This window comes from Pantherophis guttatus, chromosome 13 (assembly GCF_059756535.1).
Source record: "Pantherophis guttatus breed Tessera chromosome 13, ASM5975653v1, whole genome shotgun sequence".
In the NCBI taxonomy this organism is placed as follows: domain Eukaryota; kingdom Metazoa; phylum Chordata; class Lepidosauria; order Squamata; family Colubridae; genus Pantherophis; species Pantherophis guttatus.
Window position 1 is genome coordinate 15806781 of NC_142075.1, and position 27472 is coordinate 15834252.

The 27472-nt window shown below is 41.8% G+C and overlaps 1 protein-coding gene across 1 annotated transcript; it reads right to left on the reverse strand.

Annotated features, from left to right (window-relative positions):
• Window positions 1–26893, reverse strand: TMC3 (transmembrane channel like 3). Its single transcript, XM_060693313.2, has 22 exons — window positions 26647–26893; window positions 25928–26071; window positions 22132–22207; window positions 20478–20559; window positions 19198–19304; window positions 18822–18920; window positions 18572–18714; window positions 16823–16970; window positions 15952–15995; window positions 15649–15796; window positions 13289–13398; window positions 12429–12507; window positions 11303–11551; window positions 10301–10429; window positions 9475–9542; window positions 8462–8590; window positions 6897–7007; window positions 5947–6072; window positions 4584–4662; window positions 4322–4364; window positions 2914–3223; window positions 1–1333 (listed from the first exon to the last, which is right to left on the reverse strand). Exons 1-22 carry the CDS (start codon window positions 26754–26756, stop codon window positions 475–477), a joined length of 3393 nt encoding a protein of 1130 aa, XP_060549296.2. The 5' UTR covers window positions 26757–26893; the 3' UTR covers window positions 1–474.
• Between the last annotated feature and the right edge of the window lie 579 nt (window positions 26894–27472).

Here is a 27472-nt window from a genome sequence, read left to right on the forward strand (position 1 = left end):
TTGCTAGTTAATATTTTATTTGACATCTGGAGTGAGCAGAGTAATTGAAGTTGAACAGAGACGGCAGCCCCTGTTCTGGAAGCTGGCCTGCTGATGCCAGAATCCATTACTTAAATACAGCAAGATTCATAGTGTGGGATCAGTTTCTCCTCTGTGCTTGTTAAAGATGATTTTAAATGGTCATTTATTGCAGTATAATGATAGAGCGAGGATAATTCAGCCAAGAATAAGCAAATAAGAAGAATGTTATAGGATTGAAGCTAACCCAACATTCATCCTCAAGTAGAATGTAGCCATGCTCACGCAAAGCAGAAGCATTTGAGATTTGGGGGGTACCCGACAGAGCTCTGAGGGTACCCCAAGTTTACAGTTCTCAAATGTTGCAGTCTTTTCTCTCTCCCGCCCCTCCCCACTTTATCTGCGTCCCTTGGGAGTTGGGCGGCATAGAAATTTGATAAATTAAATTTAATTAAATTAGACATTGGAGCATATCAGGTCATTCATTTCGGCCAGGTTCAACTCCATGCCAGACTTTGTCTTTTGGGGGGTTCCTTTGACTCCCGATTTCAGATATTTCTCTTTGCTGGGAATGACTTGGATGTACTGATCGTTGCCACTGGTGGGCTGATCGCTGCTCGATTCAGGAGAAATGGAATCCGACTCGGTGGGGGATGGAACCGGTTTGGGTTTGGGCTTGGCTTTGGCAGGGTGTTCTGGGTAATGCTGGTCGAATTCAATATTCTTCAGGTGTATCTTTCTGTGAGGATGGGGTCCCCTGCCGTAGGTCAACCCAAAACCATCTTCCCAAGACTTGTAGTGCATTTTCGCTAGAGACCTGCTCGGCAGAACCTGGTTGTCGGTCCACTCCCCGATGTAGAAGCGAGGGGGGGCCCGAAGATCCGACAAGGACCGTGGGCGGTGAGTCTGCCTAGCGACGCCTCTTCTGTACTCTTCTTCTTCCTCCTCAGTGTAATGAGGCGAGTAGGCCCTGCGGGGTGTTCGGACCACGTATCTTCTGACGTGACGCGGATACAACTCCACGAAGTCACCTGCCTCATCCATCCGGATGTTCCTTGGCAGCCGAGTTGTGGCACGGAAGATTTTTTTACGGGGCTGATGCTCGTTGACAATGTAGTACTTGGCTGTGTGAGCTCTGCGGCTCACAAAAGGGGGACCCCCGGGGGGCCCGTGAGGCTCCGGCTTCATTTGCGGGAGGCACTTTCTGAACAAGGGCTCTGAATGAACATCTTCCACGGGTTTCTTCACCTTTACAGGAGTATAGGCTTTGGTTTTGCAGAGTTCACTAGCACTCCCATGCATCGGGTTTGGGTATCTAAGAAAGGAAGAGAGGGGGCAGGATCAGTGGTGAAATCCAATTTTTTTTACTACAGCTTCTGTGGGCGTGACTTGGTGTGTGTGGTGTGGCTTGGTGGGTGTGGCTTGGTGGGCATGGCAGGGGAAGGATACTGCAAAATCTCCATTCCCACCCCACTCCAGAGAAAGAATACTGCAAAATCCCCATTCCCTCCCCACTCCTGGGGAAAGGATACTGCAAAATCCCCATTCCCTCCCCACTCCTGGGGGAAGGATATTGCAAAATCCCCATTCCCTCCCCACTCCTGGGGGAAGGATATTGCAAAATCTCCACTCCCACCCTACTCTGGGGCCAGCCAGAGGTGGTATTTGCCAGTTCTCCAGACTGCTCAAAATTTCCGCTACCGGTTCTCTGAACTGCTCAAAATTTCCGCTACCGGTTCTCCAGAACCTGCTGGATTTGACCCCTGGGCAGGATGGCTAAATGGTTTGGTCTACTGGTTATGTCATGGCCCCCTGGCAACCAGCAGAGCTGGCAGCAGAGTCAGACGGTGAAGAGGTTGGGGAGGAATATGGGCCAGTCCTGGGGGTTGGGGAAAGCTCGGATGAGGGCTCTGCATCGGAGGCAGAGAGGGAATTAGACAGCAGTGAGGCAGAGGAACAGCTGGAGCCCGTTCCCAGCGTGCGCATGCACAGAGCTGCCAGAAGACAAGAACAACTCAGAAAGCAGGGTCGACTCAGGAGTAAAGCCACACCTTGGAGCTGATTGGCCCCTCCCATAGGAAACAAAAGAGGAGCGAACGGGGAGGGGGCTTTTGCAGGAAACAATTCGTTCATTTGGTAGTTTCATTCAGAAAGTTCTGTTCGTGACTCTAAGAGACTCTGTGCCAAGTTTTGCCTTACTCTGCGGTTGGAAACAAGTTACGTGGCAGCTTGCCAAGCAAGATAAGGTGTGTTGAGAAATATTCCTTTGAAAAGCTATTTGGACAAACCTTGCTGACTGTGAATGAAAGTAATTCAAAAGAGGTTTTGCTGGGATCAATTCCTGCTTCCTGCTTTTTTTTTTTTTTAATTTGATTTATATGCTGCCCTTCCCCGGAGACTCAGAATGGCTTACAGTGGGTTAAGCAATAGCCTTCATACTTTTGTATATTTATAGAAAGTCAGCTTATTGCCCCCACAAACTGGGTCCTCAATTTACCTGCCTTAGAAAGGATGGAAGGCTGAGTCAACCTTGAGCCTGGCGAGATTCGAACTTACTTTAATTGCAGACAGCTGGTGTTAAATTACAGTGCTTTTGTCTGCAGAGCTATCCAGGCTCTAAGGGAGCCTAGGTCAGAACAGGTTAAGACACCAGGCTAGAAAGCAGGAGACTACAGGTTCAAGTCCCACCTTAGGCATGAAAGGCAGTTAGGTGACTTTGGGACAATCATCAGGAGATGGTGGGTTCTAGTCCCACTTTAGGCATGAAAGCCATCTGGATGACTATGGGCCAATCACAAGGAGAGAGTGAGTTTTAGTCGCACATGAAAGTCATCTGGGTAACTTTTGGGGGGTTACTGTCTCTGGTTTCTCTCTAGATCCTGGGAAGGGTCTTACCTGTTGATTGAAGGTTCTGTTCTAGGTTTCACCATCTCAGGAATAGGTGGCGTTGGAGTGACGGGTATTGGCACTACAGGTGTCGGAATACCTGGATTATCTTTTGCTGGGGATGGTCCCACTGCTTTCAGTATTTCAGGTGGTGGTACTGATTGAGATATTGTCTGTATTTGGCTGGCTTTAGGAGATTCAAAGTTTACTACACTGCCGTTTTTCCTAGGGGTTGAGGACCGAGCTGAAGACTCCTGACTGATGACGTCAGTCTCCTGTTCGGGCCTCTTGCCATTTCCTTCTACGTTTTGGATTCTAGCTAAAAAATAAAGTTTAGGGGGGGAAAAAATCAATCATAGCTTCTTCGGTCATCAGCTGGAACTGATCAATATAGTGTAACACATATTTGATTCATGCATGAACCCTAGTAACTCAACCTGCATCCTCCAGCTGAATTTTCCCATCATGTTAAAATGCGACATGCTTTAATCATGGCTTGTTAAACAAGAACCAGAAGCTGGAGTCACACATTATCCTAAACCCTAAACCATGATGTGCCAGCTTTATAAGCCACAACCAAAGTAAAACGAAGTATGGCTTAGTGCACTCTTAAATTCAAAACCTCGGTGAGAACAGAATTGTTCAGAATTCTTGCAGAATTCTTGAATTCTGACTGTAGCTCAGTCCTAAGAGTTTCAAAAGCTGATTCTCTAATGAATGCCTTGGTCTGAAATTTGCCACAATCTTCTTCTGGTTCTTTCTGTATCAAGTAAATATATCGTATTTTCTGGAGTATAAGACGCACCTTTTTTCTCCCTAAAAGGGGGTGAAAATTTGGGTGCGTCTTATACACTGAATGTAGCCCTGCCCACCCACTGGCCCCCAGCCTATAGCCTTTGCCTCCCAGCAATTTACCTCCTTGCAGCAAGCAGCAAGAAGAAACAGCTCATTTCAGCTTCAGCACAGCCTAATTAGCACAAGTTGATTGTTGATTGGATCAGCCTCCCGACTCTCAGCTGTTTCAGGCTGCAGGGATTGCCATTGCCTATTGCTGTGAGGGCCTCTGCTGCTTGCTGCAAAGAGGTAAATTGCTGGGAGCAGATTTTTTTTTTTTCTTGTGCTAATCAAGCTATGCCGAAAATGAAAATGAAAGTAAAGCAGGCTGTTTGCTGCAACGAGGCAAAATTGCTGGGAGGCAGAGGCAGATTTCTTTTTCTTGTTTTCCTCACCAAAAAAGGTAGGTGCGTCTTATAGTCCGGTGCATCTTATACTCTGAAAAATACGGTAGCTAGGCTAGTCTCCATATGTTTCCTATGACCGCTTTTTCTTTCAATTATTATTGCATTTTGTGAAAAAGATAACCGATTAACGTATACAGTCCAATAATGTTAAGTGCCTTATGGAAGTTTCTGCTTACCTGCTGCCATTTGGACCACTTTTTTCTTGTCTTCAGTTCTTTCCTATAACAGAGATCAAATTAATTAGTTAAAAGTTCAGCCTTATATAATACTTCTGTTGAAAAAAAAAACCCAATGCACTCACACATCAAATGAAGTTTGTGGGTATAAAAGTGATGTGCATTGCTACCCACCCGTTGATTTATTCTTCCTTCTGTTAAGAATTATTTTTTTTAAAAAAAAAAATCAGAAACATGGTATGAACATTTAATCAGCACTTACTGTTTGGATCTGCATCCTTAGTTGGTTGTTGGTGAATTTTAATGACCTCGCAATACTCTGCAGGTAATATATTAGCATGCTGGAGGAAAAAAATATATATCAGGAGAGAGGCTTTTGATTTACATCACATTAAATTGAAAGACCTGAATAAACAGAATTACAATAATTCGTTTCCATAATAAGGAGATTTCTTCCCAGCAACTGGCAATAATATATAGTAACCTTGTTTGGATTTAGAAGCTAAGCCAGGGCAGACCTGATTAATACTTAGAAGGCACTAGGCATAACTCAACATTTTAGCTATCTATATGCAGAGATCTTTTTCAGTATTATGAGCCTCGGTGGTTCAGTGGTTAGAGTGCAGTACTGCAGGCTACTTCTGCAAACTGCCGGCTGACTGCAGTTTGGCAGTTCAAATCTCACCAGGCTCAAAGTTGATTCAGACTTCTATCCTTCTGAGGTGGGTAAAATGAGGACCCAGATTTTGGGGGCAATACGCTGACTCTGTAAACCGCTTAGAGAGGGCTGTAAAAGCACTATGAAGTGGTATATAAGTCTATTGCTATTGCTATTCTGGTTTTGCATCTTGTGTGAATTTAGTCTATTGGGCTTAATGCATCCTGCAAACCGGATTAAGGGTTAATTTAATAATTAGGAAGCCTGTTGGTCAGGAAGTGTGGGAGACAGTGTAGCATGAGGGTTAAAGTTGGGATTGGAGATCCAGGTTTAGGTTTCAAGAGATGCGGTGGCGCAGTGGTTAGAGTGCAGTACTGCAGGCTACTTCTGCTGATGCCGGCTGACTGCAGTTTGGCAGTTCAAATCCCACCAGGCTCAAGGTTGACTCAGCCTTCCATCCTTCCGAGGTGGGTAAAATGAGGACCCAGATTGTTGGGGGCCATGGGCTGACTCTGTAAACCGTTTAGAGAGGGCTGTGAAGCACCGTAAAGCGGTATATAAATCTAAGTGGCCTGGCCTAAATCTTCCCCCTTTTAATGTGGAAATTTTAAATTTGTTTTAATTATAGGATTATGGGTAAGGCGTTTTAAATTGGGGAGCCATTTTGGATTTAATTTTTGTTTTAAATGTATTTTAATGTTTATATTGTATGTTTTTTAATCTTGGCTGTTCACCGCCCCGAGTCCTTTGGGAGAGGGGGCAGTATAAAAATTTAATAAATATAAATATATAAATATAAGTGCTATTACTATTGCTATTTGCTATCATTATTTCTTAGCCTCTCCCATTTGCTGGCTAAAATGGAAGTTCTCCCAGGATAACGACATGGACGGATTCTTCTCAACACATAGCTTGGAGTCCACTTGAAATACTGACCACAAAATCAAATAAAAGTATTTAGACTTACAAGAGTAATAACAAAGCTGGAAGGACCACCACGGGACTACTGAGGTAAGCCATCACAGAGTTGAACCAGGGAGGAAAGTCATTTCGAATAGTTTCAGACACAATGTCATAGATTTTTTCTTGCCCACTAGATGAGAAACATTCAGCTGTTTGTCTCAGAAAATCTGCAGCATTTTAAACATTCCAAAATAATTTTCTGTTCACACCCAAGCTTTGAGCTAGGAAGACTTTGGGCCTTTTATTTTCCTGAGGAAAAATAACCACCAATTCAGTGGTGGGTTGACCCCGGTTCAGACCGGTTCGCAAGAACCGGTAGTAAAACTGGCGGGAGGCTCCGCCCACTGACCCGGACGTCATCAGAACATTTTTGCGCATGTGCGGCCCCATTGCGAACCAATAGTAAAGGTAAGTAGAACCCACCCCTGCACCAATTGAGTAAGTTGGAGGGATAAAGCCCATACTTGGATAGACCACAAGTTTCCTATAAAACAACTTGGGATTCAAACGTTTTCAAGCTGAATTCAAGGCTTCTTATCTACCTCCATTTTGAGGAGAAGCAACCTGTGATTTTCACTGGTTGCTGAACCTCAACTCTCAGAAGACCATGTAAATAAAGCCAATTAAGAGGCGTAGATCAGCAACCTGATCAGCAGACTATCCCAGTTCAACCCAGTTCTTTACTGCACCCAAATTTTCAAACATAGTTCATTTTCATGGCATGTGTCCTTCACTTTATGAGAAATGTTGCATAAAATACACGCAAAGAGCTATCTAATTATGAGAAATCAGCACTCCACAATCACAATATCTTCGAATAACATTATGTGTGGAATGAACTTTGATTTTGTAGATGCTTCCCTGTTTGTTTGTTTTTTTAAGTTAATACAAAGTAGGTGATTGCTTTGAATATTGCTTAAAATATTAAATGAAGCAATGCCAGTATCTACTTACCTAAATGGGCCACAGGTTAGAGATGGCTTGTAGCGAGCAATAGCAAAGATCGTTGGGAGCATACACAGAAAGAGCATAAATAGAAGCATAGCTAAGTAAAAGTTGTTAGATCTGAAAAAGAAGATCGCATTGTTAGGCCTTTTAAAATCCCAACTATAAGGCCAAGTACCAATGTTTGTTGGTAGTATTATTAATATTATTGTCAGTAGTAAACTTTTTAAAGTCTGTAATACCTCAATAGCCTTATAAAGATATGTTATTACGGATAAAATATACATATATTTTCTATTTACTTAATCTTGTTCAACTCTCCTTCTCTAAAATAATGCAAGGGTTCAAATTTTAGCCCTGGCTTTTTAAAAGCATCCCACAAACATTTAATGGCTAGAACCATAACAAAGAAAGGTGGAGGAATTACTTCAACACTGCAGTGTGGTTAAATTGCATATTTTATCTTCCAGTCACTGTTTCGAGATGCTAACAAGGCTTTATGTAGCCGCATGCAGTAATTTGGAGGGGAGAAACCTATGAGGGGACCTAGGTATGTTTAGCCTATCAACGGGAAGGGACATGATAACTGCCTTCCAGTACTTGAAGGGCTGTCGTAGAATAAAATAAATAAATAAATAAATAAATAAATAATTTTATTTCTATACCGCCCTTCTCCCGAAGGACTCAGGGCGGTGTACAGCCTATTAAAAGCACAAAGACAGACATCAGTTAAAAATAATTAAAATTATTACATAATTTCGGCTCAGATTTAAAACCCCAGAAATTTAAAACACCCAATTTAAAAATCATTACATTGATAGCCCGGCTTGGCGGAACAACAGGGTCTTGAGTGCGCAGCGAAATGCCCGGAGGTTGGAGATCTTACGCATTTCCGGGGGCAGTTCATTCCATAGGGCAGGGGCTCCCACAGAGAAGGCCCTCCCCCTGGGTGTCGCCAGCCGACATAACTTGGCAGATGGCACCCTGAGGAGACCCTCTCTGTGGGAGCAAACTGGCCGGTGGGAGGCTGTTGGTGGCAGAAGTCGGTCTCGAAGATACCCGGGTCCTATGCCATGGAGCGCTTTAAAGGTGGTGACCAACACCTTGAATCGCACCTGGAAGACCACTGGGAGCCAGTGCAGCTCGCGCAGGAGAGAAGAAGAAGGATTGACTTATTCTACAAAACACCAGGGACCAAGGCAAGTAATCGGTGGAAGCATGTTAAGGAGAGATCTAACTTAGAAGTAAGAAGACATTTTCTGACAGTGAGAACAATTGCTGTATTTTTCGGAGTATAAGACGCTACAGACTATAAGATGCACCTACCTTTTTGGGGGAGGAAAACAAGGGGGAAAAAATCCACCTCTGCCTCCCAGCAATTTGCCTCCTTGCAGCAAATAGCCTGAACCCAGAAGAATATTTCTTCCTATAGTCTAAAAAGCCAAGTCAAATTAAACAAACTGAGGTGCCTAATCTATTCGGTTTTTTGATCCTTAAATGTTTCTTTTTGTTTCGTTTTTAACCAACGATTGTGAGAACAATTACTGTACAAGCCTATATGCGAAGTAACCAACCTTGAAGCTCGGAAGACTTGCTGATGTGGGACATTACAGGTCAACACTGCCCAACTTCTCAGGTACATCAGCCCAATCAGCTTGAGGACATTGAACGCAGGCAGGCAAGGGGAAAAGAAGGCTCCCATCCTAGGAATGGAGACAACCAGAGCCCACTCATCAATGTTTTAATTTGGGAAGTAGGATATTAATGAACAAGCTTTTCCTTGCTTCACTCGGAATGGATTTAGTTATTGATGAGTTTGGCCAACATGAAGAGATGAATTTGGCCATCACACATTGTTCTGACCTAGGCTTCCCAAGAGCATGAAGCAGACTCCTCGTCCCGATAAAACCTCTTTTATTTAAGGAAATTCCTCTCCAGCAAAGTCCCAGCCAACAGTCCTTCATGAGTTTTCACAACTACAGCGGCAGTAATTACTTGGCAAGAAGTCAGGAACAGATTTTCACCCTAATGAATTGAACTAATTGTCTCCTGCAAACTCCTCTCCCCTTTTGCTCCTCTTTATTCCCTATGGGAGGGGCCATTCACTGTCCATCTGTGGCTTTACTCCTGAGTCGACCCTTGTTCTTTAGCTGTTCCCTTCTCCTGGCAGCTCTGTGCGTGCTCACACTGGGAACAGGGTCCAGCTGTTCTTATGCCCCACTGATGTCCGACTCCGAAGGCAGCTGACAACTGTCAGACGGCCCTGGCCCCATCTCTGCCTCTGACGTAGAGCAGTCATCAGAGCCTTCCCCAGACTCCAGGACCGGCCCATGTTCCTCCCCAACCTCATCACTGTCTGAGTCTGCCACCAGCTCCGCTGGCCACTCATGAGCAAAGTTTCACACCAAGATTAACACTAGACCAGCCACCGAGTAAACAATGCCCCACTCAATGAACTACTAATGCAGACAAGCTAACACTATACAACCCTTAGTAAACAATTTCCCTTTTTTGGAATGCAATACGACTGTAAGTTCCTCAAATATTAATGATCTCTAAAATAAACAGAATGAAGTTAATTTGTTACCAGATCATCCCTTGATTGTAGACCAAATGCAGGACATTTTCTGCTATTTTGAATTCCCCATATTCTGGCTGCAAAGTAACAACAACAATAAAAAAAAATATTCAGTAGCAATTTTTTTAAAAAAAGAGATACACCTGGGGCACTTTTTTCTGTCAGCTCCCTTTGACCCTTTTAAAAAATTATGCAGGGTGAAAGAGTTTCTGTTTTCATGGGTTATATTTATCATTATTTACTGTATTACAAATTTTGACTTTTTGCAGCCACAACCGCTTCTCATGATTGTTTGAAGGGATTTAAATATTTTATTATTTTTCAACATAGGCTGACAAATAATTTTATTTCTGCAGGCTCCTCTGAGAGGGTCTTGGGTAATTTCAGGGGTCATCTGTCCAGACTTTAAGAAATACTGATTTTAGGCATTTAGTGAATGAGCTCTGCTCTCGGGTTATGGATTCAGATGAAATAAATGGAACACTGCCACCTATTGGTTGAAAGTGTTATGCGCCACTCACTGAAAGCAATGGAGAAGGAAGATTTAGAAAGGGTCGTACATCCATGGAATATAGCAATAGCAATTGCACGTAGACTTACATACCGCTTCACAGTGCCTTCTCTAAACAGTTTACAGAGTCAGTATATTGCTCCCAACAATCTGGGTACTCATTTTACCGACCTCAGAAGGATGGAAGGCTGAGTCAAACTTGAACTGGTCAGGATCGAACTCCTGGCAGTGGGCAGAGTTAGCCTGCAATACTGCATTCTAACCACTGCGCCACTACAGCTCCAATTTGTACCTTTTTATTATTTGTTTGAATCCAATACTCACAAACTTGCTTTCTAGATCCCAGCACCAACAGTCACTTAAGTACCGGACAAAAAGTCCACGGAAGAAATCAATCAGGAGGATGCTAGCTACTGTGAACAGCATATCGATAATTGACAATTTCAACATCTCCTGAAAGAAATCACAAACACAATGCAATGATCAACAGTAACACTTAAGAAAAAAAATACACACCCCAAAAACTTGTGTTACTACCTAGGCATTTAACATAAAAATGGGTAACATATTTGTAAGTGGAGTATTTATAAAAAAAAATAAGCAGGGTCCTTGATACTTTAGAAACAGAAGAAGCAATAATAGTAAGGATGGGAAGATAGGCCTCCCTTGATCTTCATGCCAAACATTTCTTCACTTCTGGTGCCACCAATGGAAAAAGAAAATAGCTTGGGTAAGGTTGACATTTTTCATAAAATGAAAAAAGTCTTCTGCAGTCACGACATAAGCCTAAAACTGAAAATCAAGCTTCTCAGATGTTACATCTTTTCTATCCTGCTCTATGGAGTGGAGAGTTGGTCTCTGACAGAAAACCACTTGAAGAAACCAGAAGCATTTGAAATGTGGATTTACAGACGGCTGTTACATATAAACTGGCTTAACAAAATCACAAATGAGGAGGTGTTAAGATGCCTGGGAAAGCCAAGGGAAATCATCAAAGCCATTAAAAAGCGAAAGTTAGAATATTTTTGACATGTGATGCAACAGCCAGAAAAATACGGCATCCTTCACTTAATCCTCCAGGGAAAGATTGAAGGCAAACGAGGTCCAGGCAGAAGAAGAACATCATGGCTTAAAAACCTAAGGGATTGGTTTGGACAAGACTCAGCAGCACTTTTTCATGCGGCTGTTGACAAAAATAGGATCGCCAACATGATCACCAACATCTGATGACGGATATGGAAGAAGAGGAAGAAGAAGAAAAAGAAGGAGGAGGAGGAGGAGGAGGAGGAGGAGGAGGAGGAGGAGGAGGAGGAGGAGGACACATACTTGACCAACATAGGTCTCCCAGCATTGACTTTGGTGACTTCTGCTGTTGAAGTCATAAGGTGCTGTATTGTTGAGTTGAATCAGGTGAGCGTAGCTTTGGGTGTGATTCTCAGATAGAAGGAAAGTGCCATTCTTAATTGTTTGCATATTTGGAGTTGGGGTTGAAAAGTTGTGCTCCAGAAGGATTTTTGCTGCTAAGAAGGTAGTGGTATCCACGGCGTTACTTCTATTTTTAAGAACTTCAGTCTCCTGAAATCATACATTGAAATTTAATCTCAGAGTGGTCCTTCCACCTTCCCAGTCCTGTTTAAAGCTTTTAAGTCACAGTCTGCAGCCTCAAGAATATATGGGCTTTGCCAAAATCCAGGCAGTAGAGCCTAGAGTTTCCCTCCTACCCCAAAATTACTGCTTAATTATAATTGCCAATGTGCTAAGAGAATTTTTTTTAAAAAAAAATGTTTAAATTAATTCATGTTTATTTCTTATCTTGAGTATACTCAATGTTGTCTTTCCAATATCACTTTTTGGAATGCAGTCACAACAACCAGAACATCCTTGGTTAGGGGATGGAAGTAAACTAATTGCTTATTCTGTTATTCTTATATAGTACTTCTTTTTTACCTGCAGTAATGCAACTTATCCTGTTATGTCAAGTTTATGAATCACGTGGATTGAATTTCTGTTATAAAATCATTCTTATATTCCAACCAGTGGTGGGTTGCTACCAGTTCGCCCCGAATCAGGCAAACCCGTAGCGGCAGCAGCAGGAGCTTCGCGCACCCGCCCGGATGTCTCTGCACATGCGCAGAAGCATCATGCGTGCACATGCACACGCAACGAAATTGAAACCCACTATTGATTCCAACCCAAATGAGATCATATTTATGAGGTAATATTTTTTAAAATAAATATGACCAATAAAAGGGACAAGGCAGAATATGAGAGAGTTCACACTTTATCATTTTTACAATGAAGTATTGAAGCGTTTCAGAGGCATAATTCTGTCTCAACTCTTTGCTGAGGTGTTTTAGTTCAACAAAAAAATCCCTACTCGTTTCAAGGGGATTACTGCAAAGCAGAGAGATCATCTTGCTACCCAAGAAGATGGTTACGACTTGCAACTTACAACAAAGCTCATGCTATCCACTTTATCCAGAAGGGCGATGATCAAGCTGTAGAGATTTCCCAAATATAAGACCAAAACTCTGTGAGGGGGGGAAAAAGCCAAGAGACAAAAATTGGCAAATGTTTTTCCACTGGAAGTCCACTCCTATTCCATCTGCCACACCAGGTGGAAATGGCAGAGGCCGTTTTCATTTTGCTAAATTGTTTATTTATTTATTTGATTTATATTGCCACCTATTCTCCCATGGCGACTCAAGGTGGCTTACAGAATATAAAAAACCACATTTAAAAAACAGTAAAACTCAAAAAATCAAATAAATTAATGTAATAAAATCACCCCTGACCCTCATCTCCTGCCCCAGCGACAGCCAATCACACAAGCCATTTAATGGGCTCCATCCCGCTCTGGGTTCCCCAGGCCCGCTGGCAAAACCAGGTCTTCAGTGCCTTCCAGAAGAGTGTTAAGAGTGGGGGCCATTCTAATCTCTGGGGGGATGATGTTCCAGAGAGAGAGGGGGTCACCACGGAGAAGGCACTTCTTCTGGATCCCACCAGGTGTATCTCCCTAAGGGATGGGATCCGCAACATTCCCTGCCTCCCTGCTCTGATGGGTCAGCTAGATATGACCGGCTAGAGACGGTCCCTCAGATAACCTGGTCCCAAGCCATGAAGGGCTTTAAAGGTGACAACCAGCACCTTGAACTGCACCCAGAAGCAAATCGGCAACCAATGCAGCTTCCGCAGGAGAGGTGATATATGTGCACACGTGGTCTGCACAAAACCGTGCGGGCCACTGCATTTTGCACCAACTGGAGCCTCCGGATGCTCTTCATGTTGTGGGATGCAGTTGATTTCCCATACCTGGCAAGCTGGAAACGAAGAGTAGTTCGGGGGTGATACATCTCTAATGCAGCTATCAGTTCAAATGCAGATGGTGCAAGCATGGTGATGAGAGAGACAACCACGCTCACCTGGAAATAAGAGAAGGTTGTGTTATTTTCAGAAAAAAGTGCTTGATTTTTATGCAACTGTTAAACCATTATGTATATCAGAATACAGCTCTTCATTGAGAGCTATAGAACTTTATTTATTTCATTTATTTATTTAGTTTGTCAAACATGTACGAGATAACAGGTATAAGGATAAACATGGACATGAGCACAGGTAACGAGTACAAATAAATGGGGACAGTAGGACAGGGACTGGTGCGCTTATGCACGCCCCTTAAAGACCTCTTAGGAATGGGGTGAGGTCCACGGTAGACAGTTTAAGATTGAAGCTGTGGGGGTTTGAGGCTGTAACAACAGAATCCGGTAGTGCATTCCAGGCATTGACCACTTGGTTGCTGAAGTCGTATTTTCTGCAATCGAGTTTGGAGCAGTTTACCTTGAGTTTGTATTTATTGTTTGCCCGAGTATTATTGAGGTTGAAGTTGAAGTAGTCATTGACAGGTAGGACATTGTAGCAGACAATTTTGTGTACTATACTTAGGTCAGACCATAGGCGGCGTAGTTCCAGGTTGTGCAAGCCTAAAATTTCAAGCCTGGTGGCCTATTGTGAGCAGAGGAGTAGAATACTCGTCTTGTGAAATACCTCTGGACCTGCTCAACTGTATTAATGTCCGATATACAGTGTGGGTTCCAGGCAGACAAGCTGTATTCGAGAATTGGTCTGGCAAAGGTTTTGTATACAGTTCGATGTTACCAGAGAAGACGTTTCGCAAAATTAGGTTAACAACTCTTAATGCCTTTTTGGCAACGCTGTTACAGTGAGCTCTGGGGCTTAGATCATTTGAGATGAGTACTCCTAGGTCCTTGACAGAGTTCATCTTTGACAGATAGGTGTCACAACTCAAAAATAATCTTGGGCACAGACACTCACCCACAAAAGCATTTAGACAGTGATATCCATTTCTGTAGAGGTATTTCTATTCACATTCATTTTCTTAAAAGCCATTTTATCAAATGATTTTCCATGATAGAATGAATGTATTTAATATTTTCAGCAAATTATGCATTCGGGGTTTTTGTTTTCTTAACGTATTCTTATATGATGTTTTAAAAGCGAGAGTGCAAATATTTTGAGCATCAAAATACAGTCAAGTTTCAGTTTATTCATTGATTTGAAAGTCTAAAATGAAGACAGTTGGTATCAAAATGCAAATGGAATGAAATTTCTGCCATAGCTTTGCAGGAGTGTGGATAACAAGCATTTCAAAACACATGCACATTGAGAGGGTATCCAATATAATATCATCATCATTATTATCATTATTATTATTAGTAGTAGTAGTAACCTTGACTATCACTAAGTGTTGTATCTTTTTATTCTTGATGAATGTATTTTATTCTCCTTATGTACACTGAGAGCATATGCACCAAAGACAAATTCCTTGTGTGTCCAATCACACTTGGCCAATAAAGAATTCTATTCTATTCTATTCTATTCTATTCTATTCTATTCTATTCTATTCCATTCCATTCCATTCCATTCCATTCCATTCCATTCCATTCCATTCTATTCTATTCTATTCTATTCTATTCTATTCTATTCTATTCTATTCTATTCTATTCTATTTTTTTTAAAAAATTGATTTATATGCCGCCCTTCTCCGGAGACTCAGGGCGGCTTACAATGCGTTAAGCAATAGCCTTCATACTTTTGTATATTTATACAAAGTCAGCTTATTGCCCCCACAAACTGGGTCCTCATTTCACCTACCTTAGAAAGGATGGAAGGCTGAGTCAACCTTGAGCCTGGTGAGATTTGAACTTACAGTAATTGCAGACAGCTTGATGTTAATAACAGTTAATAACAGTTAATAACAGTGCTTTAGTCTGCTGCGCCACCAGGCTCTATTCTATTCTATTCTATTCTATTCTATTCTATTCTATTCTATTCTATTCTATTCTATTCTATTCTATTCTATTCTATTCTATTCTATTCTCATTACCATCATGGCTCATAAACGGTATAGATAGCTCAGTCAAGAAGGAATCAAGGTGACTAGGTGGCTCAGTGGCTAAAACACTGAGCTTGTCGATCAGAAAGGTCAGCAGTTCAGCGGTTCGAATCCCTAGTACAGGTCTCCTGCATGAGCAGGGGGTTGGACTAGATGACCTCCAAGGTCCCTTCCAACTCTGTTGCTGTTATTATTATTATTATTATTAATTATTCCTGTTTTAAAAATAAAGTCTGAAGCTAAGAAAACGTGCTCTTACTTCGTTCTTTTCCCACAAAGTCAGCTCTTTTTTCATCCTTTCCAACTTCTGGGATCGATCCACTACAAAATAAATGATGTAAATACTTCCAGCAAGGCACAGAAGCACCAAGATGTTTGCAATGATTCTTAAGGCTATTGTCACCGCCCTGAAGGGAGGAGGAGCACAGGCGGGGAAACAGAAAAGAGGTTCAAATCATTTCAGTAGCTTATATAATAACAGGTTTAAATGACAGAGATCTAACTTCGGTCTCTGTCGGATCAATTACATACCACTCGACGGAAAAATGATATGCATACATACAGGTTTGTGCTTTTTTTCTTTTCTTGCTCTTCCAAGATAGCTTCCTTAAAAGAAACAAAAACAAACTAGCGTATAAAACAGCCCTAATATTGCCCACTCAGAGAAAAAAAATTGTGTGACTTACCGTATTTTTCGGCGTATAAGACGCACCTTTCCCCCCCCTAAAAGGGGGTGAAAATTTAGGTGCATCTTATACACCAAATGTAGCCCTGCCCACCCACTGCCCCCCACCCTTTGGCCTCTACCTCGCAGCAGTTACCTCCTCGCAAGCAAACAGCAAGAAGAAACAGCTCCTTTCACCTTCAGCACAGCCTAATTAGTACAAGTTGATTGGATCGGCCTCCCGACTCTCAGTTGTTTTGCTATCAGCTGTTTTGCTCTCAGCTGTTTTGCGCAGGGCTCTGCTGCCTGCTGCAAGGAGGTAAATTGCTGGAGCAGATATATATATATATTTTCCCTTGTGCTAATTAAGCTATGCTGAAAACGAAAATGAAAGTAAAGCAAGCTGTTTGCTGTTTGCTGCAACGAGGCAAAATTGCTGGGAGGCAGAGGTATATTTCTTTTTCTTCTTTTCCTCACCAAACAAGGTAGGTGCGTCTTATACTCTGGTGCGTCTTATACTCCAAAAAATACGGTATTTCTAACGAAGGTTTCATAGGAATATATAACCTTAAGCCTTAGCAGCACTCCCACACTTACCACCTCAGGAGTGGGTCCCCTTCTACTCAAGGAACTTCTGACTAGATGTATATATTTGTTTTGAGGCTCAGTAGCCTTCTAACCACTCTAACCACAACATGACGGTGCTTTTGTCTCATCTACTTATCATAGGCAGCCGTTTCTTTTCCCATTTGAACGTTGATTACCTTACCCGGATGCTGTTCACTATGGCAGCAGACTTGCTCTCTGCAGCTTCAGGGTTGCCAATCAAGTAATCCCAGGCACAAAACAATCTCCAACAAAATGTGTAGTTTTCATCAGAAGCACTTGCAAGGCTCAGTCTTGAATTTTTGGCCATCCTGGAAAATAACCCATATATATTTATCCTCCAGCCCAATGATGGGTTTCTACCGATTCACCCCAGTTCAGGCAAACCAGTATCAGTGGTGGTGGGAGGCTCCGCCCACCCGCCTGGATGTCATCATGGACGCTCTGCGCATGCACAGAAGCACCACGCGCGAGCAAAACGAGCACACCGGGGTGGGTTCTAATTTTTTTTACTATCGGTTCTGTGGGCGTGGCTTATTTTGTGGGTGTGGCTTGGTGGGGGGGTAATGTGACTGGGTAGGCATGGCCAACTTTTTTTTTTTTTAGTTTTAAAAGCATTTTTTTCTACAACCTTAAGAGGTTGCAGAAAAAAATGCTTTGAAAAGCCTCTGATGATCAGGCAACTCAGCTGGGATCGCCAGAGGCTTCTAAAAGCATTTTTTCTACAGGAAAAAAAATTCCTTTAAAAACCTCTGACGATCCCAGTTGAGCGATCATCAGAGGCTTTTTTAAAAAAACTTTTAAAAGCATTTTTTTGGCTGAAGAGGTTGTAGAAAAAATGCTTTTAAAAGTAAAAAAAAAAAGCCTCTGATGAGGTGGGCGGGGTAAGCAAGTGGTGACTGGGCCGGAGACCAGTTTGGGGGTGTGGCCAGCCAATGTTATTACCGGTTCTCCGAACTACTACAAATTTTTACTACCGGTTCTTGTGAACCGGTGCGAACCAGGAGCAACCCACACTGGAGCACACAAACCCACTGCGTCTCCAGCCCAGATCTTGAAAGCCTCTGATATTTCAACCTACTCCTAATTCTGCCTAATATCATAACTAGAATTTCATCAGTACACACCTCCATTATTTTTACCCCGTTTATATTTGATTTTGTTTACCATCTTGCCTAATGAAGAGAACTGAAGAACGTTGATTCCTGTAGGTCATTTAATGGCTTTGAGTTCATAAAGATATCATTCACATTTAATTTAGGACTTTTTTTTTCTCCTGTTCTGGTCACTGCAAGAAATTTTTACTTTTAGTTGCCGAAAAGCTGGTTCATATATGCTCTTACTAATTTAGTGCTTGATTTGCCAATGTGAACAGTATGAATCAGTGCTCTAGGTAGTTAATCACTGCATTGCAAACGACAAGTACATATACACCAAGATTTGGGGGTAATTCTGATCAAGATTCTGAAAGAAGAATTAAATCTCCTCCTCTATCCTATGCTCCCCCCTTCCCCCAAAAACCAGGCTAAGTATTTCCCCCTCTTGGACTACTGGAGTAATTTGCAGAAGAGAAAATCATAAGTGCAAATATTGCAAGGACAGATAAAACATCTAAGGGTAATTTTACATTTCCTTTCATTGCCTAGGTCTACAATCAACATTGGTAATTCTAGAAGTGTGACATATTCTTGATGCATCATCTAGCTCCTTCATAGGAAGCTTTTTCTGAAATGTCCACTTAGTATCAGGAGTTCTAAATTAGCATTTCAGGAGCAGTGAATGTAGGTGGAAACCTAAAGCAAGCTCCTTTGTTTTTCAGTTTGTTGCTTGCAATTCCTAGTTAACAAATGAGATCAAGTCAATTTTTTTTTTTAAAAAAAATGGATGGTTGTTATGAAAAGACCCGTCTTACTTCTTCAAGAGAATGATGAAACTGTAGGCAAAGACTGCCATTCCAACAAGGAAATAGGCAAGGGGCAGTCGGTAACCAGCACTCCCAATTTTCCTTGCCTGCCCATAATATCCATAGAACAAAACGGAGTATTGAAGGTAACCCTATAGAAATAGAAATAACATAATTATCGGTAGCACTTCTATCTAAGAAGTGTGTGTGTGTGTGTGTGTGTGTGTGTGTGTGTCTACTAGGAAGATTTTCTGCTTGCCCCCAAAGACCAGATGGTATCCAGATCTTGTGCAGAATGAAATTGATCACTGGGGATCCGCTTGTTGGGCGTAGTTCCAAAGGCATCTCCAGCCAAGATCTGTAACAAAACGAAGTCTGGAAATTAGATAGGTAGGTAGACAGGTAGATTTTACAATACTTGTACACCACCCAGTTCATACAGAAAATAGTTTGTTGACTTAGTCTCCGGACCACTTCAAGTATTCGGCTCATATGACACCACAAATGATGTCCTAAAATCACTTCAATATACTTTTGAGGCATTTCAGGGTCTTCAATCAAGGTCAAATTGTCCACTGTTGTCCTAAGACAAGTTTTGGGTTCTATCTAGAAGTCTAAAAAAAAAAATCACTTACTTCTGGCAAAACCACAAAGGCTCCTGTCATGATGGTGAGGACAATGTTGATGCCAAACAGCCATCGCAAAAAGATAAAGTAAGAGGCGACCCCTGAGCCGAAGTGACCTAAACACAAAGGAACATACAACACATCATATCAGGCCCTCAAAATCTTCCAGAAAAGGTGTTTCCAGCTTTTGCCAGAAGGTAGGCAATGCTGGAGACAAATGAATTTTCAACAGAAGACCATTTCAGCTCCATCACTGGAAAACAACCCTTCTGAACTTTCATCCATCTGATTTGTTTGTTTGTTTGTTTGTTTGTTTTGTCAAACACACACACACACACACACACACACACACACATAAATTTGATTTATATGCCGCCCTTCTCCGGAGACTCAGGGCGGCTTACAATGGGCTCAGCAATATAAGATAACAGGTAAAAGTATAAACATAATTTGAATACATGAAAAGAGTGAGAGTAAAAAGGAATATTAGGACAGGGATGGTAGGCACGCTGGTATGCTTATGCATGCCCCTTACAGACCTCTTAGGAATGGGGTGAGGTCAACAGTAGATAGTCTAAGGTTAAAATTTAGGGGGGGTTGAGGATGTAACAACAGAGTCAGGTAGTGCATTCCAGGCATTGACCACTCTGTTGCTGAAGTCGTATTTTCTGCAATCGAGTTTGGAGCGGTTTACCTTGAGTTTGTATCTATTGTGTGCTTGTGTATTGTTGTGGTTGAAGCTGAAGTAGTCATTGACAGGTAGGACATTGTAGCAGATAATTTTATGTACTATGCTTAGGTCAGACCGAAGTCGGCGTAGTTCTAAGTTGTCTAAGCCCAAAATTTGAAGTCTGGTGGCATAAGGTACTTTATTGCGGGTAGAGGAATGGAGGACTCTTCTCGTGAAATATCTCTGGACTCTCTCAATTGTATTTATGTCCGATATGCAATGCGGGTTCCAGACAGATGAGCTGTATTTGAGAATTGGTCTAGCAAATGTTTTGTATGCTCTAGTTAGTAGTACAATATTACCAGAGAAGAAGCTACGCAAGATTAGGTTAACAACTCTTAATGCCTTTTTGGCAATGTTGGCAACGTCATGCCAACGCTAGTGAGGAGATGCAGTCCTACAAGTAACCCAGAACCGAACAATATTGAACAAACATTGTGTTGATACCATGCCTACTATTCAACTAGACAAAGCTATGGAAACTGGATTTCAATTAGCCCAATGGCTACCTCCCAATTTCTAGCATTTTCTTTTTATCCCACAAGACGTGCATACTTACTTTCAATTTTCTTGATTCTCATTTCCCAAGGAATGAAGATGACCACGAAGTTATATGCAAGCCTAATAAATTTTCTCCATAGCTAGAAAAGCAAAATAGCCACACACATTTAGAACATACACAGTCATTGCGTTGCTGATACTGTCTTTTCTTCCTCCAATTCCCCAGTATTTTACTTGCTATATTTGCTTTAGTAATTACATTCTTGAAATATTTTTATTTTGTATTTGAAATATTAGTAATATTTTAATGTGATTCTGTAATCTTTACAAAACTTTAATGTTGAAATATAAAACAAGATGTATAGTAGCTGCAGTAATTAACTTTGCCATTGAGCTGAATCTATTTAATATTGTATTTCTGAACCAAAACATAAACAGAAAACCCAGTTTTCCTTTTAATGTGTGTTTCTCCAACTTTTTCAGGTAGCTCACAAATTCCATTGATTAATGTCAATGTATTGACATTCAAATATTGGTCAATGTGTTGTAAAGCAACTCAACACATAAATTATCTATTCTGCAATCAAGGCTAATGAATTTTATAATGCATGTCCAGCTTTATAGCTGCTGGTGGAAGTATTTTACTAAAAGAAGGAATGAATCAAAGGCTCAAACTTCAGAAAGCCTTTTGACTCAGAGGAATTATTGAGTCTGTCATCTGCACCTCTATAACTGTCTGGTTTGGTTCTGCAACCCAACAAGACAGACATAGACTTCAGAGGATAATTAGAACTGCAGAAAAACAATTGCTACCAACCTGCCTTCCATTTAGACCTGTATACTGCACGAGGCAAAAAGAGGGCTGTGAAAATATTGACAGACCCCTCGCATCCTGGACATAAACTGTTTCAACTCCTACCCTCAAAATGACGCTATAGAGCACTGCACAACAGAACAACTAGACACAAGAACAGTTTTTTCCTGAACACCATCACTCTGCTAAATAAATAATTCCCCCAACACTATCAAACTATTCACTAAGTCTGCACTACTATTAATCTTCTCATCATTCCTATCACCCATCTCCTCCTACTTATGACTGTATGACTGTAACCTTGTTGCTTGCATCCTTACGATTTATATTGACTGTTTTGACTTGATTGCTTATTTGTTCCCTATGGCTATCATTAAGTGTTGTACCTTATGATTCTTGACGAATGCATCTTTTCTTTTATGTACACTGAGAGCATATGCACCAAAGACAAATTCCTTGTGTGGCCAATCACACTTGGCCAATAAAGAATTCTATTCTATTCTATTCTATTCTATTCTATTCTATTCTATTCTATTCTATTCTATTCTATTCTATTCTATTCTATTCTATTCTATTCTATTCTATCCAATAGCACAACCATTTCAGCAAGCTAAGTGAAAAAATTCAGCCTTCCAAAGGCTACATTTGATAGATAGTTGATGTTCAAATGCTGCATAATACACAATAGGTGAATTTTCCTCAAATGAATCTCTCCCTGATAAACTCATTAAAGGTAGAAAGCTTTGCCAGGAAAGAAAAGGAGATCTGTAAACAGTATCTCTCATTTTCACTGAGATGACAATGATATCATTAGAAATATTTCTCTCTGCAAATAGAAATGCTGGGCTCATTTTCCTGAAAAGTGAGCTCTGGAGCTTTTAATAAAAACCAGACCAACCTCTGCTCCAGCAGCTTGATAGCCTCTTGTCCGAGTCAGCCGACCTTCGTACTTCAATACAATCTCTTTAGCTTGTCTGCCAAGAGAAGAAACAAAGCGGTGGGCTTTTGATGACCCAAATCTCATTATAGCTCTGGTTCCGGCCATTCCCCTTTCATAAACAACATTAAATAAATGGCACCAAGTAGTGGGACTTTCTGCAGCCAAAGGCAGTCTGCCCTTGTTATTCTTACAACAATGGGAGCATCTTAATGTTTCTTCTTTTTTAAAAAAAAAAAAATCACAGGGAAAGTGAAGGGTACAAATCAGCAGTTACAGATGTGTTATTATTTGTTATGGAACCCCAACCAACCCATACAATTGTGGCAGTGGTGAAATCTAAAATTTGTTACTACCGGTTCTGTGGGCGTGGCTTGGTGGGGGGGAGTAATGTGACTGGGTGGGCGTGGCTTGGTAGGGGGGAGTAATGTGTCTGGGTGGGCATGGCCAACTTTTTTTTTTAACTTTTGAAACCATTTTTTCTACAACTTCTTCGGCGAAGAGGTTGTAAAAAAAATGCTTTCAAAAGGCTCTGACGATCCCAGCTGAGTTGCCTGATTGACAGAGGCTTTTTTTTCTTTTAAATGCCTCTGACGATCAGGCAATTCAGCTTGGATCGTCAGAGGCATTTAAAAGAAAAAAAGCCTCTGCTGATCAGGCAACTCAGCTGGGATCGTCAGAGGCATTTAAAAGAAAAAAAGCCTCTGCCAATCAGGCAACTCAGCTTGGATCGTCAGAGGCTTTTAAAAGAAAAAAAGCCTCTGCTGATCAGGCAACTCAGCTGGGATCGTCAGAGGCATTTAAAAGAAAAAAAGCCTCTGCCAATCAGGCAACTCAGCTTGAATCGTCAGAGGCATTTAAAAGAAAAAAAGCCTCTGCCAATCAGGCAACTCAGCTGGGATCGTCAGAGGCATTTAAAAGAAAAAAAGCCTCTGCCGATCAGGCAACTCAGCTGGGATCGTCAGAGGCATTTAAAAGAAAAAAAGCCTCTGCCGATCAGGCAACTCAGCTGGGATCGTCAGAGGCATTTAAAAGAAAAAAAGCCTCTGCCGATCAGGCAACTCAGCTTGGATCGTCAGAGGCATTTAAAAGAAAAAAAGCCTCTGCCGATCAGGCAACTCAGCTGGGATCGTCAGAGGCATTTAAAAGAAAAAAAGCCTCTGCCGATCAGGCAACTCAGCTGGGATCATCAGAGGCTTTTAAAAGCATTTTTTCTACAACCTCCGAAGAGGTTGTAGAAAAAATGCTTTTAAAAGCCTTTGACGATCCCAGCTGAGCCGCACAATCATGAGAGGCTTTTTTTTTTTTTTACTTTTAAAAGCATTTTTTCGGCCAAAGAGGTTGTAGAAAAAATGCTTTTAAAAGTAAAAAAAAAGCCTCTGATGATTGTGCGGCTCAGCTGGGCATGCGGGGGGGGGGCAGGGATTTTTGCTACCGGTTCTCCGAACCACCTGCCTCCATCGCTACCGGATCGGGCAATCCGGTCTGAACCGGGAGCATTTCACACCCGAATTGTGGACAAGAGAAGAGAGCAAGGGGGGTGGGGGGGTGGGCAAAGTTTCAGGAGTCAGGGGTCCACCATCCAGCCCCCAGACTTTCAGGAAATATCACAAGGAAGACCCAAGCGGAGATTGGAGAACCGGTAGCGGAAATTTTGAGTAGTTCGGAGAACCGGTAAAAATTCTGACTGGCCCCGCCCCCATCTATTCTCTGCCTCCCAAGTCCCAGCTGATTGGGAGGAAATGGGGATTTTGCAGTATCCTTCCCCCGGAGTGGGGTGGGAATGGAGATTTTACAATATCCTTCCCCTGTCACGCCCACCAAGCCACGCCCACCAAGCCACACCCACAGAACCGGTAGTAAAAAAATTTGAAACCCATCACTGATTTCTTGGATTTCTTTGCCGTGACTCCCTATCTTCCATCCTGTTAGTTGGTAACAGAGGGAGGTGATGTCTAATCGTGGTGGATGGATAATACTCAACTACTTGGGGATGGATAATACTCAACTAGTTTGAACCAAGTAACTAAAAAGAAATGGGAATACTGTACGCTTCTTTGGACATTAGAAAATGATAGCCACCTTCACAGTTACTTAAGAGAGTAAATGTCCTTGTTAAAGGCACTTTGGGAAGGCAAAAACTATTCCAACTTCCAGAGTAGATTGTGGATTACAGGATCTCCATTTCTTGGCATAGCTCTTTTTCTTAAGCCAAAGAGCAGTACAGTAACACAAAGATCAATACATAAAATACAGCCATAGTCTTATTTACAAGTAATAAGTGAGCCTCCAATAACTCAGGTTTTATTAGCTGCACACAAAATCTAGCTACCTTAACTATATCATACTTCTTATCTGACAGAAAGTAAGGAGCATTAAAAATAGCCTCACTGGCCAGAAAGAGGAAATTAAAAACTGCAAAAAATAACTTTTCTATGCCTGTCTGTAATCTGAAATAAAGGAAAACATGAGCAAATCAGCTCAATAGTCCCCGATCCTAGAGAGGTGGGAGGTGGGAAAATGTTAAAAGACTGTTGTTAAATTTATCAAAGCCAATTCTTTCTAGGGACTTAAGCGGCTAAATTACAAGCGTTGACCATACTCTGGACTCCTGAAAAACCATTTCTTTGGTGGAAAATTTCAAGAAGGGGCATCTCTTTTCTTTCCTTAGGATGGATTGTTGTGTACAATGGAAGTAGAAGAGAAAAAAATGTAGAGGGAGAGAGAAAGAGAGGGAGAGACAGAGGGAGAAGAGTTTAAGACAAAAGAAGTAGCAAAAGCAGAAGAAAGGTAACAGTAACAGAGTTGGAAGGGAGCTTGGAGGTCATATAGTCCAACCCGCTTGCTCATGCAGGAGTCCTGTACTAGGGATTCGAACTGCCGAACTGCCGACCTTTCTGATCGACAAGCTCAGTGTCTTAGCCACTGAGCCAGGGAGTGAAATCCAGCAATTTCTGACAGGTTCTGGAGAACCGGTAGTGGAAATTTTGAGTAGTTAGGAGAAGCAGCAAATACCACCTCTGGCTGGCCCCAGAGTGGGGAGGGAATGGGGATTTTTCCAATATCCTTCCCCCAGGAGTAGGGAGGGAATGGGGATTTTGCAGTATACTTCCCCTGGAGTGGAGTGGGAATGGAGATTTTGCTGTATCCTTCCCCTGCCACGCCTACCAAGTCATGCCCAAAGAACCGGTAGTTAAAAATTTTGGATTTCACCCCTGCACTGAGCCACCTAGTCAGATAAGGTAAGGAGAAGGTACTAGAGAAAGATAGCATCCTAATTTAAACTATGTTCATCTGGATGCAGTCAACGTGGTACGATGGTGAAGGTATTGGGTTAGGACATAGAGACCCAGCTTCAAGTCTCCATTCAGCCACAGAAAGTCCCTTGGTGACTATGGGCCAATCTTTCCGTCTCAGCCCAAGAGCCAGTGTGGTACAAGGGTGAAACTGTTAGTGTGGGGAGACCCAAGTTCTAATCCTCCTTCAGCCATAGAAGCTGCCTGGCGGACTTAAGACCAGCCATTTTCTTTCAGCCTCATTGTTAGTGAGGGAAAGAATAGGCAAAAACAGAGTACAATATAGGCATTTCTGGAGAAAAGGTTGGCTATAAATCTGACAGATACATAGCCTGCAGCTCAGATACCTTCCCCCACCCCTCACCCCCCCAAGGAGATGCAATCACTGAATGTGACTATTGGCTTTGCAACCTTAAAACAATTGTTTCACATCAGTCATTCTCCACAAGTGACCCCATTACCTCAATGCTCGGAGTTTTTGTCTCATGGGCCATGGCCTGCAACGAATGTTGGCCATAATTTCCTTCTGAAATTGTATGTTCTGGAAGATCTGTTCGGGGTCATTGCTGTCGCCCTTCTCATCCCCATTATCTTCATCTGAGTTGCTAAAAATAGCCGCACCCCACACATAAAAAAAAAACCATTATTATCAATACTTCTCTCAGAAACAATCACGGAAACACACATTTGTTTATTTCCAAGCTTACAATTTTACAAACCCAGTCCATGTATTTTACCCCAAACGGCCATTAGCTTAGGAGGAAGATGGACATAGTTATTATTTGCACACACACAAAAGATTTGGTTTTCCTTCTCTTACCTATGTGTGAATCTATGCCAAGCAAATCATAAACGTGGGTGACAGAAAGTGCTCCATCAAACAAACCCAAATACTTGGTTTAACTCCGCTTCAAATTTCAAAGCTGAGAAACTTTCTAGAGCAAAAAGTCCAATATCAGCACAGACTTGCTGTATGTTTAATTACAAGGTCCCTGTTCCTACTCATCTGAACGGCATTATCAGATTTTGTCATTGCCCGTCAATAGTTGTGCTGAAGTGGGCATTTGGACAGGTGATGTTTGCCATGCCAAGGCGACAGAAGAACAGCACCTGAAGAATTCTTTCCCTTGTACCAGGTTTCAGCTGTTTGATGGAATAGAGCAGAAAATCAATTCCTCACCTGTGAGGTGGTTCCGGATAGGTGTAGATGCTGGCATGTCGCTTCACAGTTTTAGATCTCTTGCAGGTTCTTGCATTTTTCGCGGCTGAACTGCCCCCTCCAAATGACATCTTAGAACTTTCTGATGCTTTTTTTTTAAGGATTTTTTCTTAAAAGCCACAAGCAGAGTAGCCAAGTTGCAAGAAGGTGGGGGAAAAGATGATTAGAAACCAGATATAAAGAGAGTTATAAACTCACAGATGTTGAAGTGGACTCTATTTCCATCCCTGCCTGCATCAGACACTCCTAGCTCTGGGAAATATCAGAAAGCTCAGAATACGTTCATTGTCTTAAAGGCACAGCACATCAAAAACTGTATCACTGTAGCATTAATGCTGAATTTGCTTCTCCCATGTATCCAGGGTAAAAAAGAAAAAAAAAAGGAATCTGTTTTGGTATAGTAGCTGCAATCCTAAATTATTGTAGCAGAAATCAGCTGACACTGGCTTACTTTATGATATGCATTTAGCCCTAATCAAATAACGGAGATAGTCCTAGCGCATGAAACAATCAATTTTGATTATAATTAATGTTTCAGAACAGAAAGATTACACCAGTATAGATTCACTGGATTACATCAGGGTTTTGTAAACTGGGCAGCTCATTGTGTAAATGGATCAAAGTAACCAACTGGGTTTGAATTCTTTATAACCTGTAGGGGTTCTTCAATGCACATAGAAAGTTGTTAAAAACTTACCGGGAAGGATAATAAATAAGCACATAATGGAAGACCCTCCAATAAAGGTAGTGGTACAGGTTAAGAGCCTTGGTGGCACAGCAGACTAAA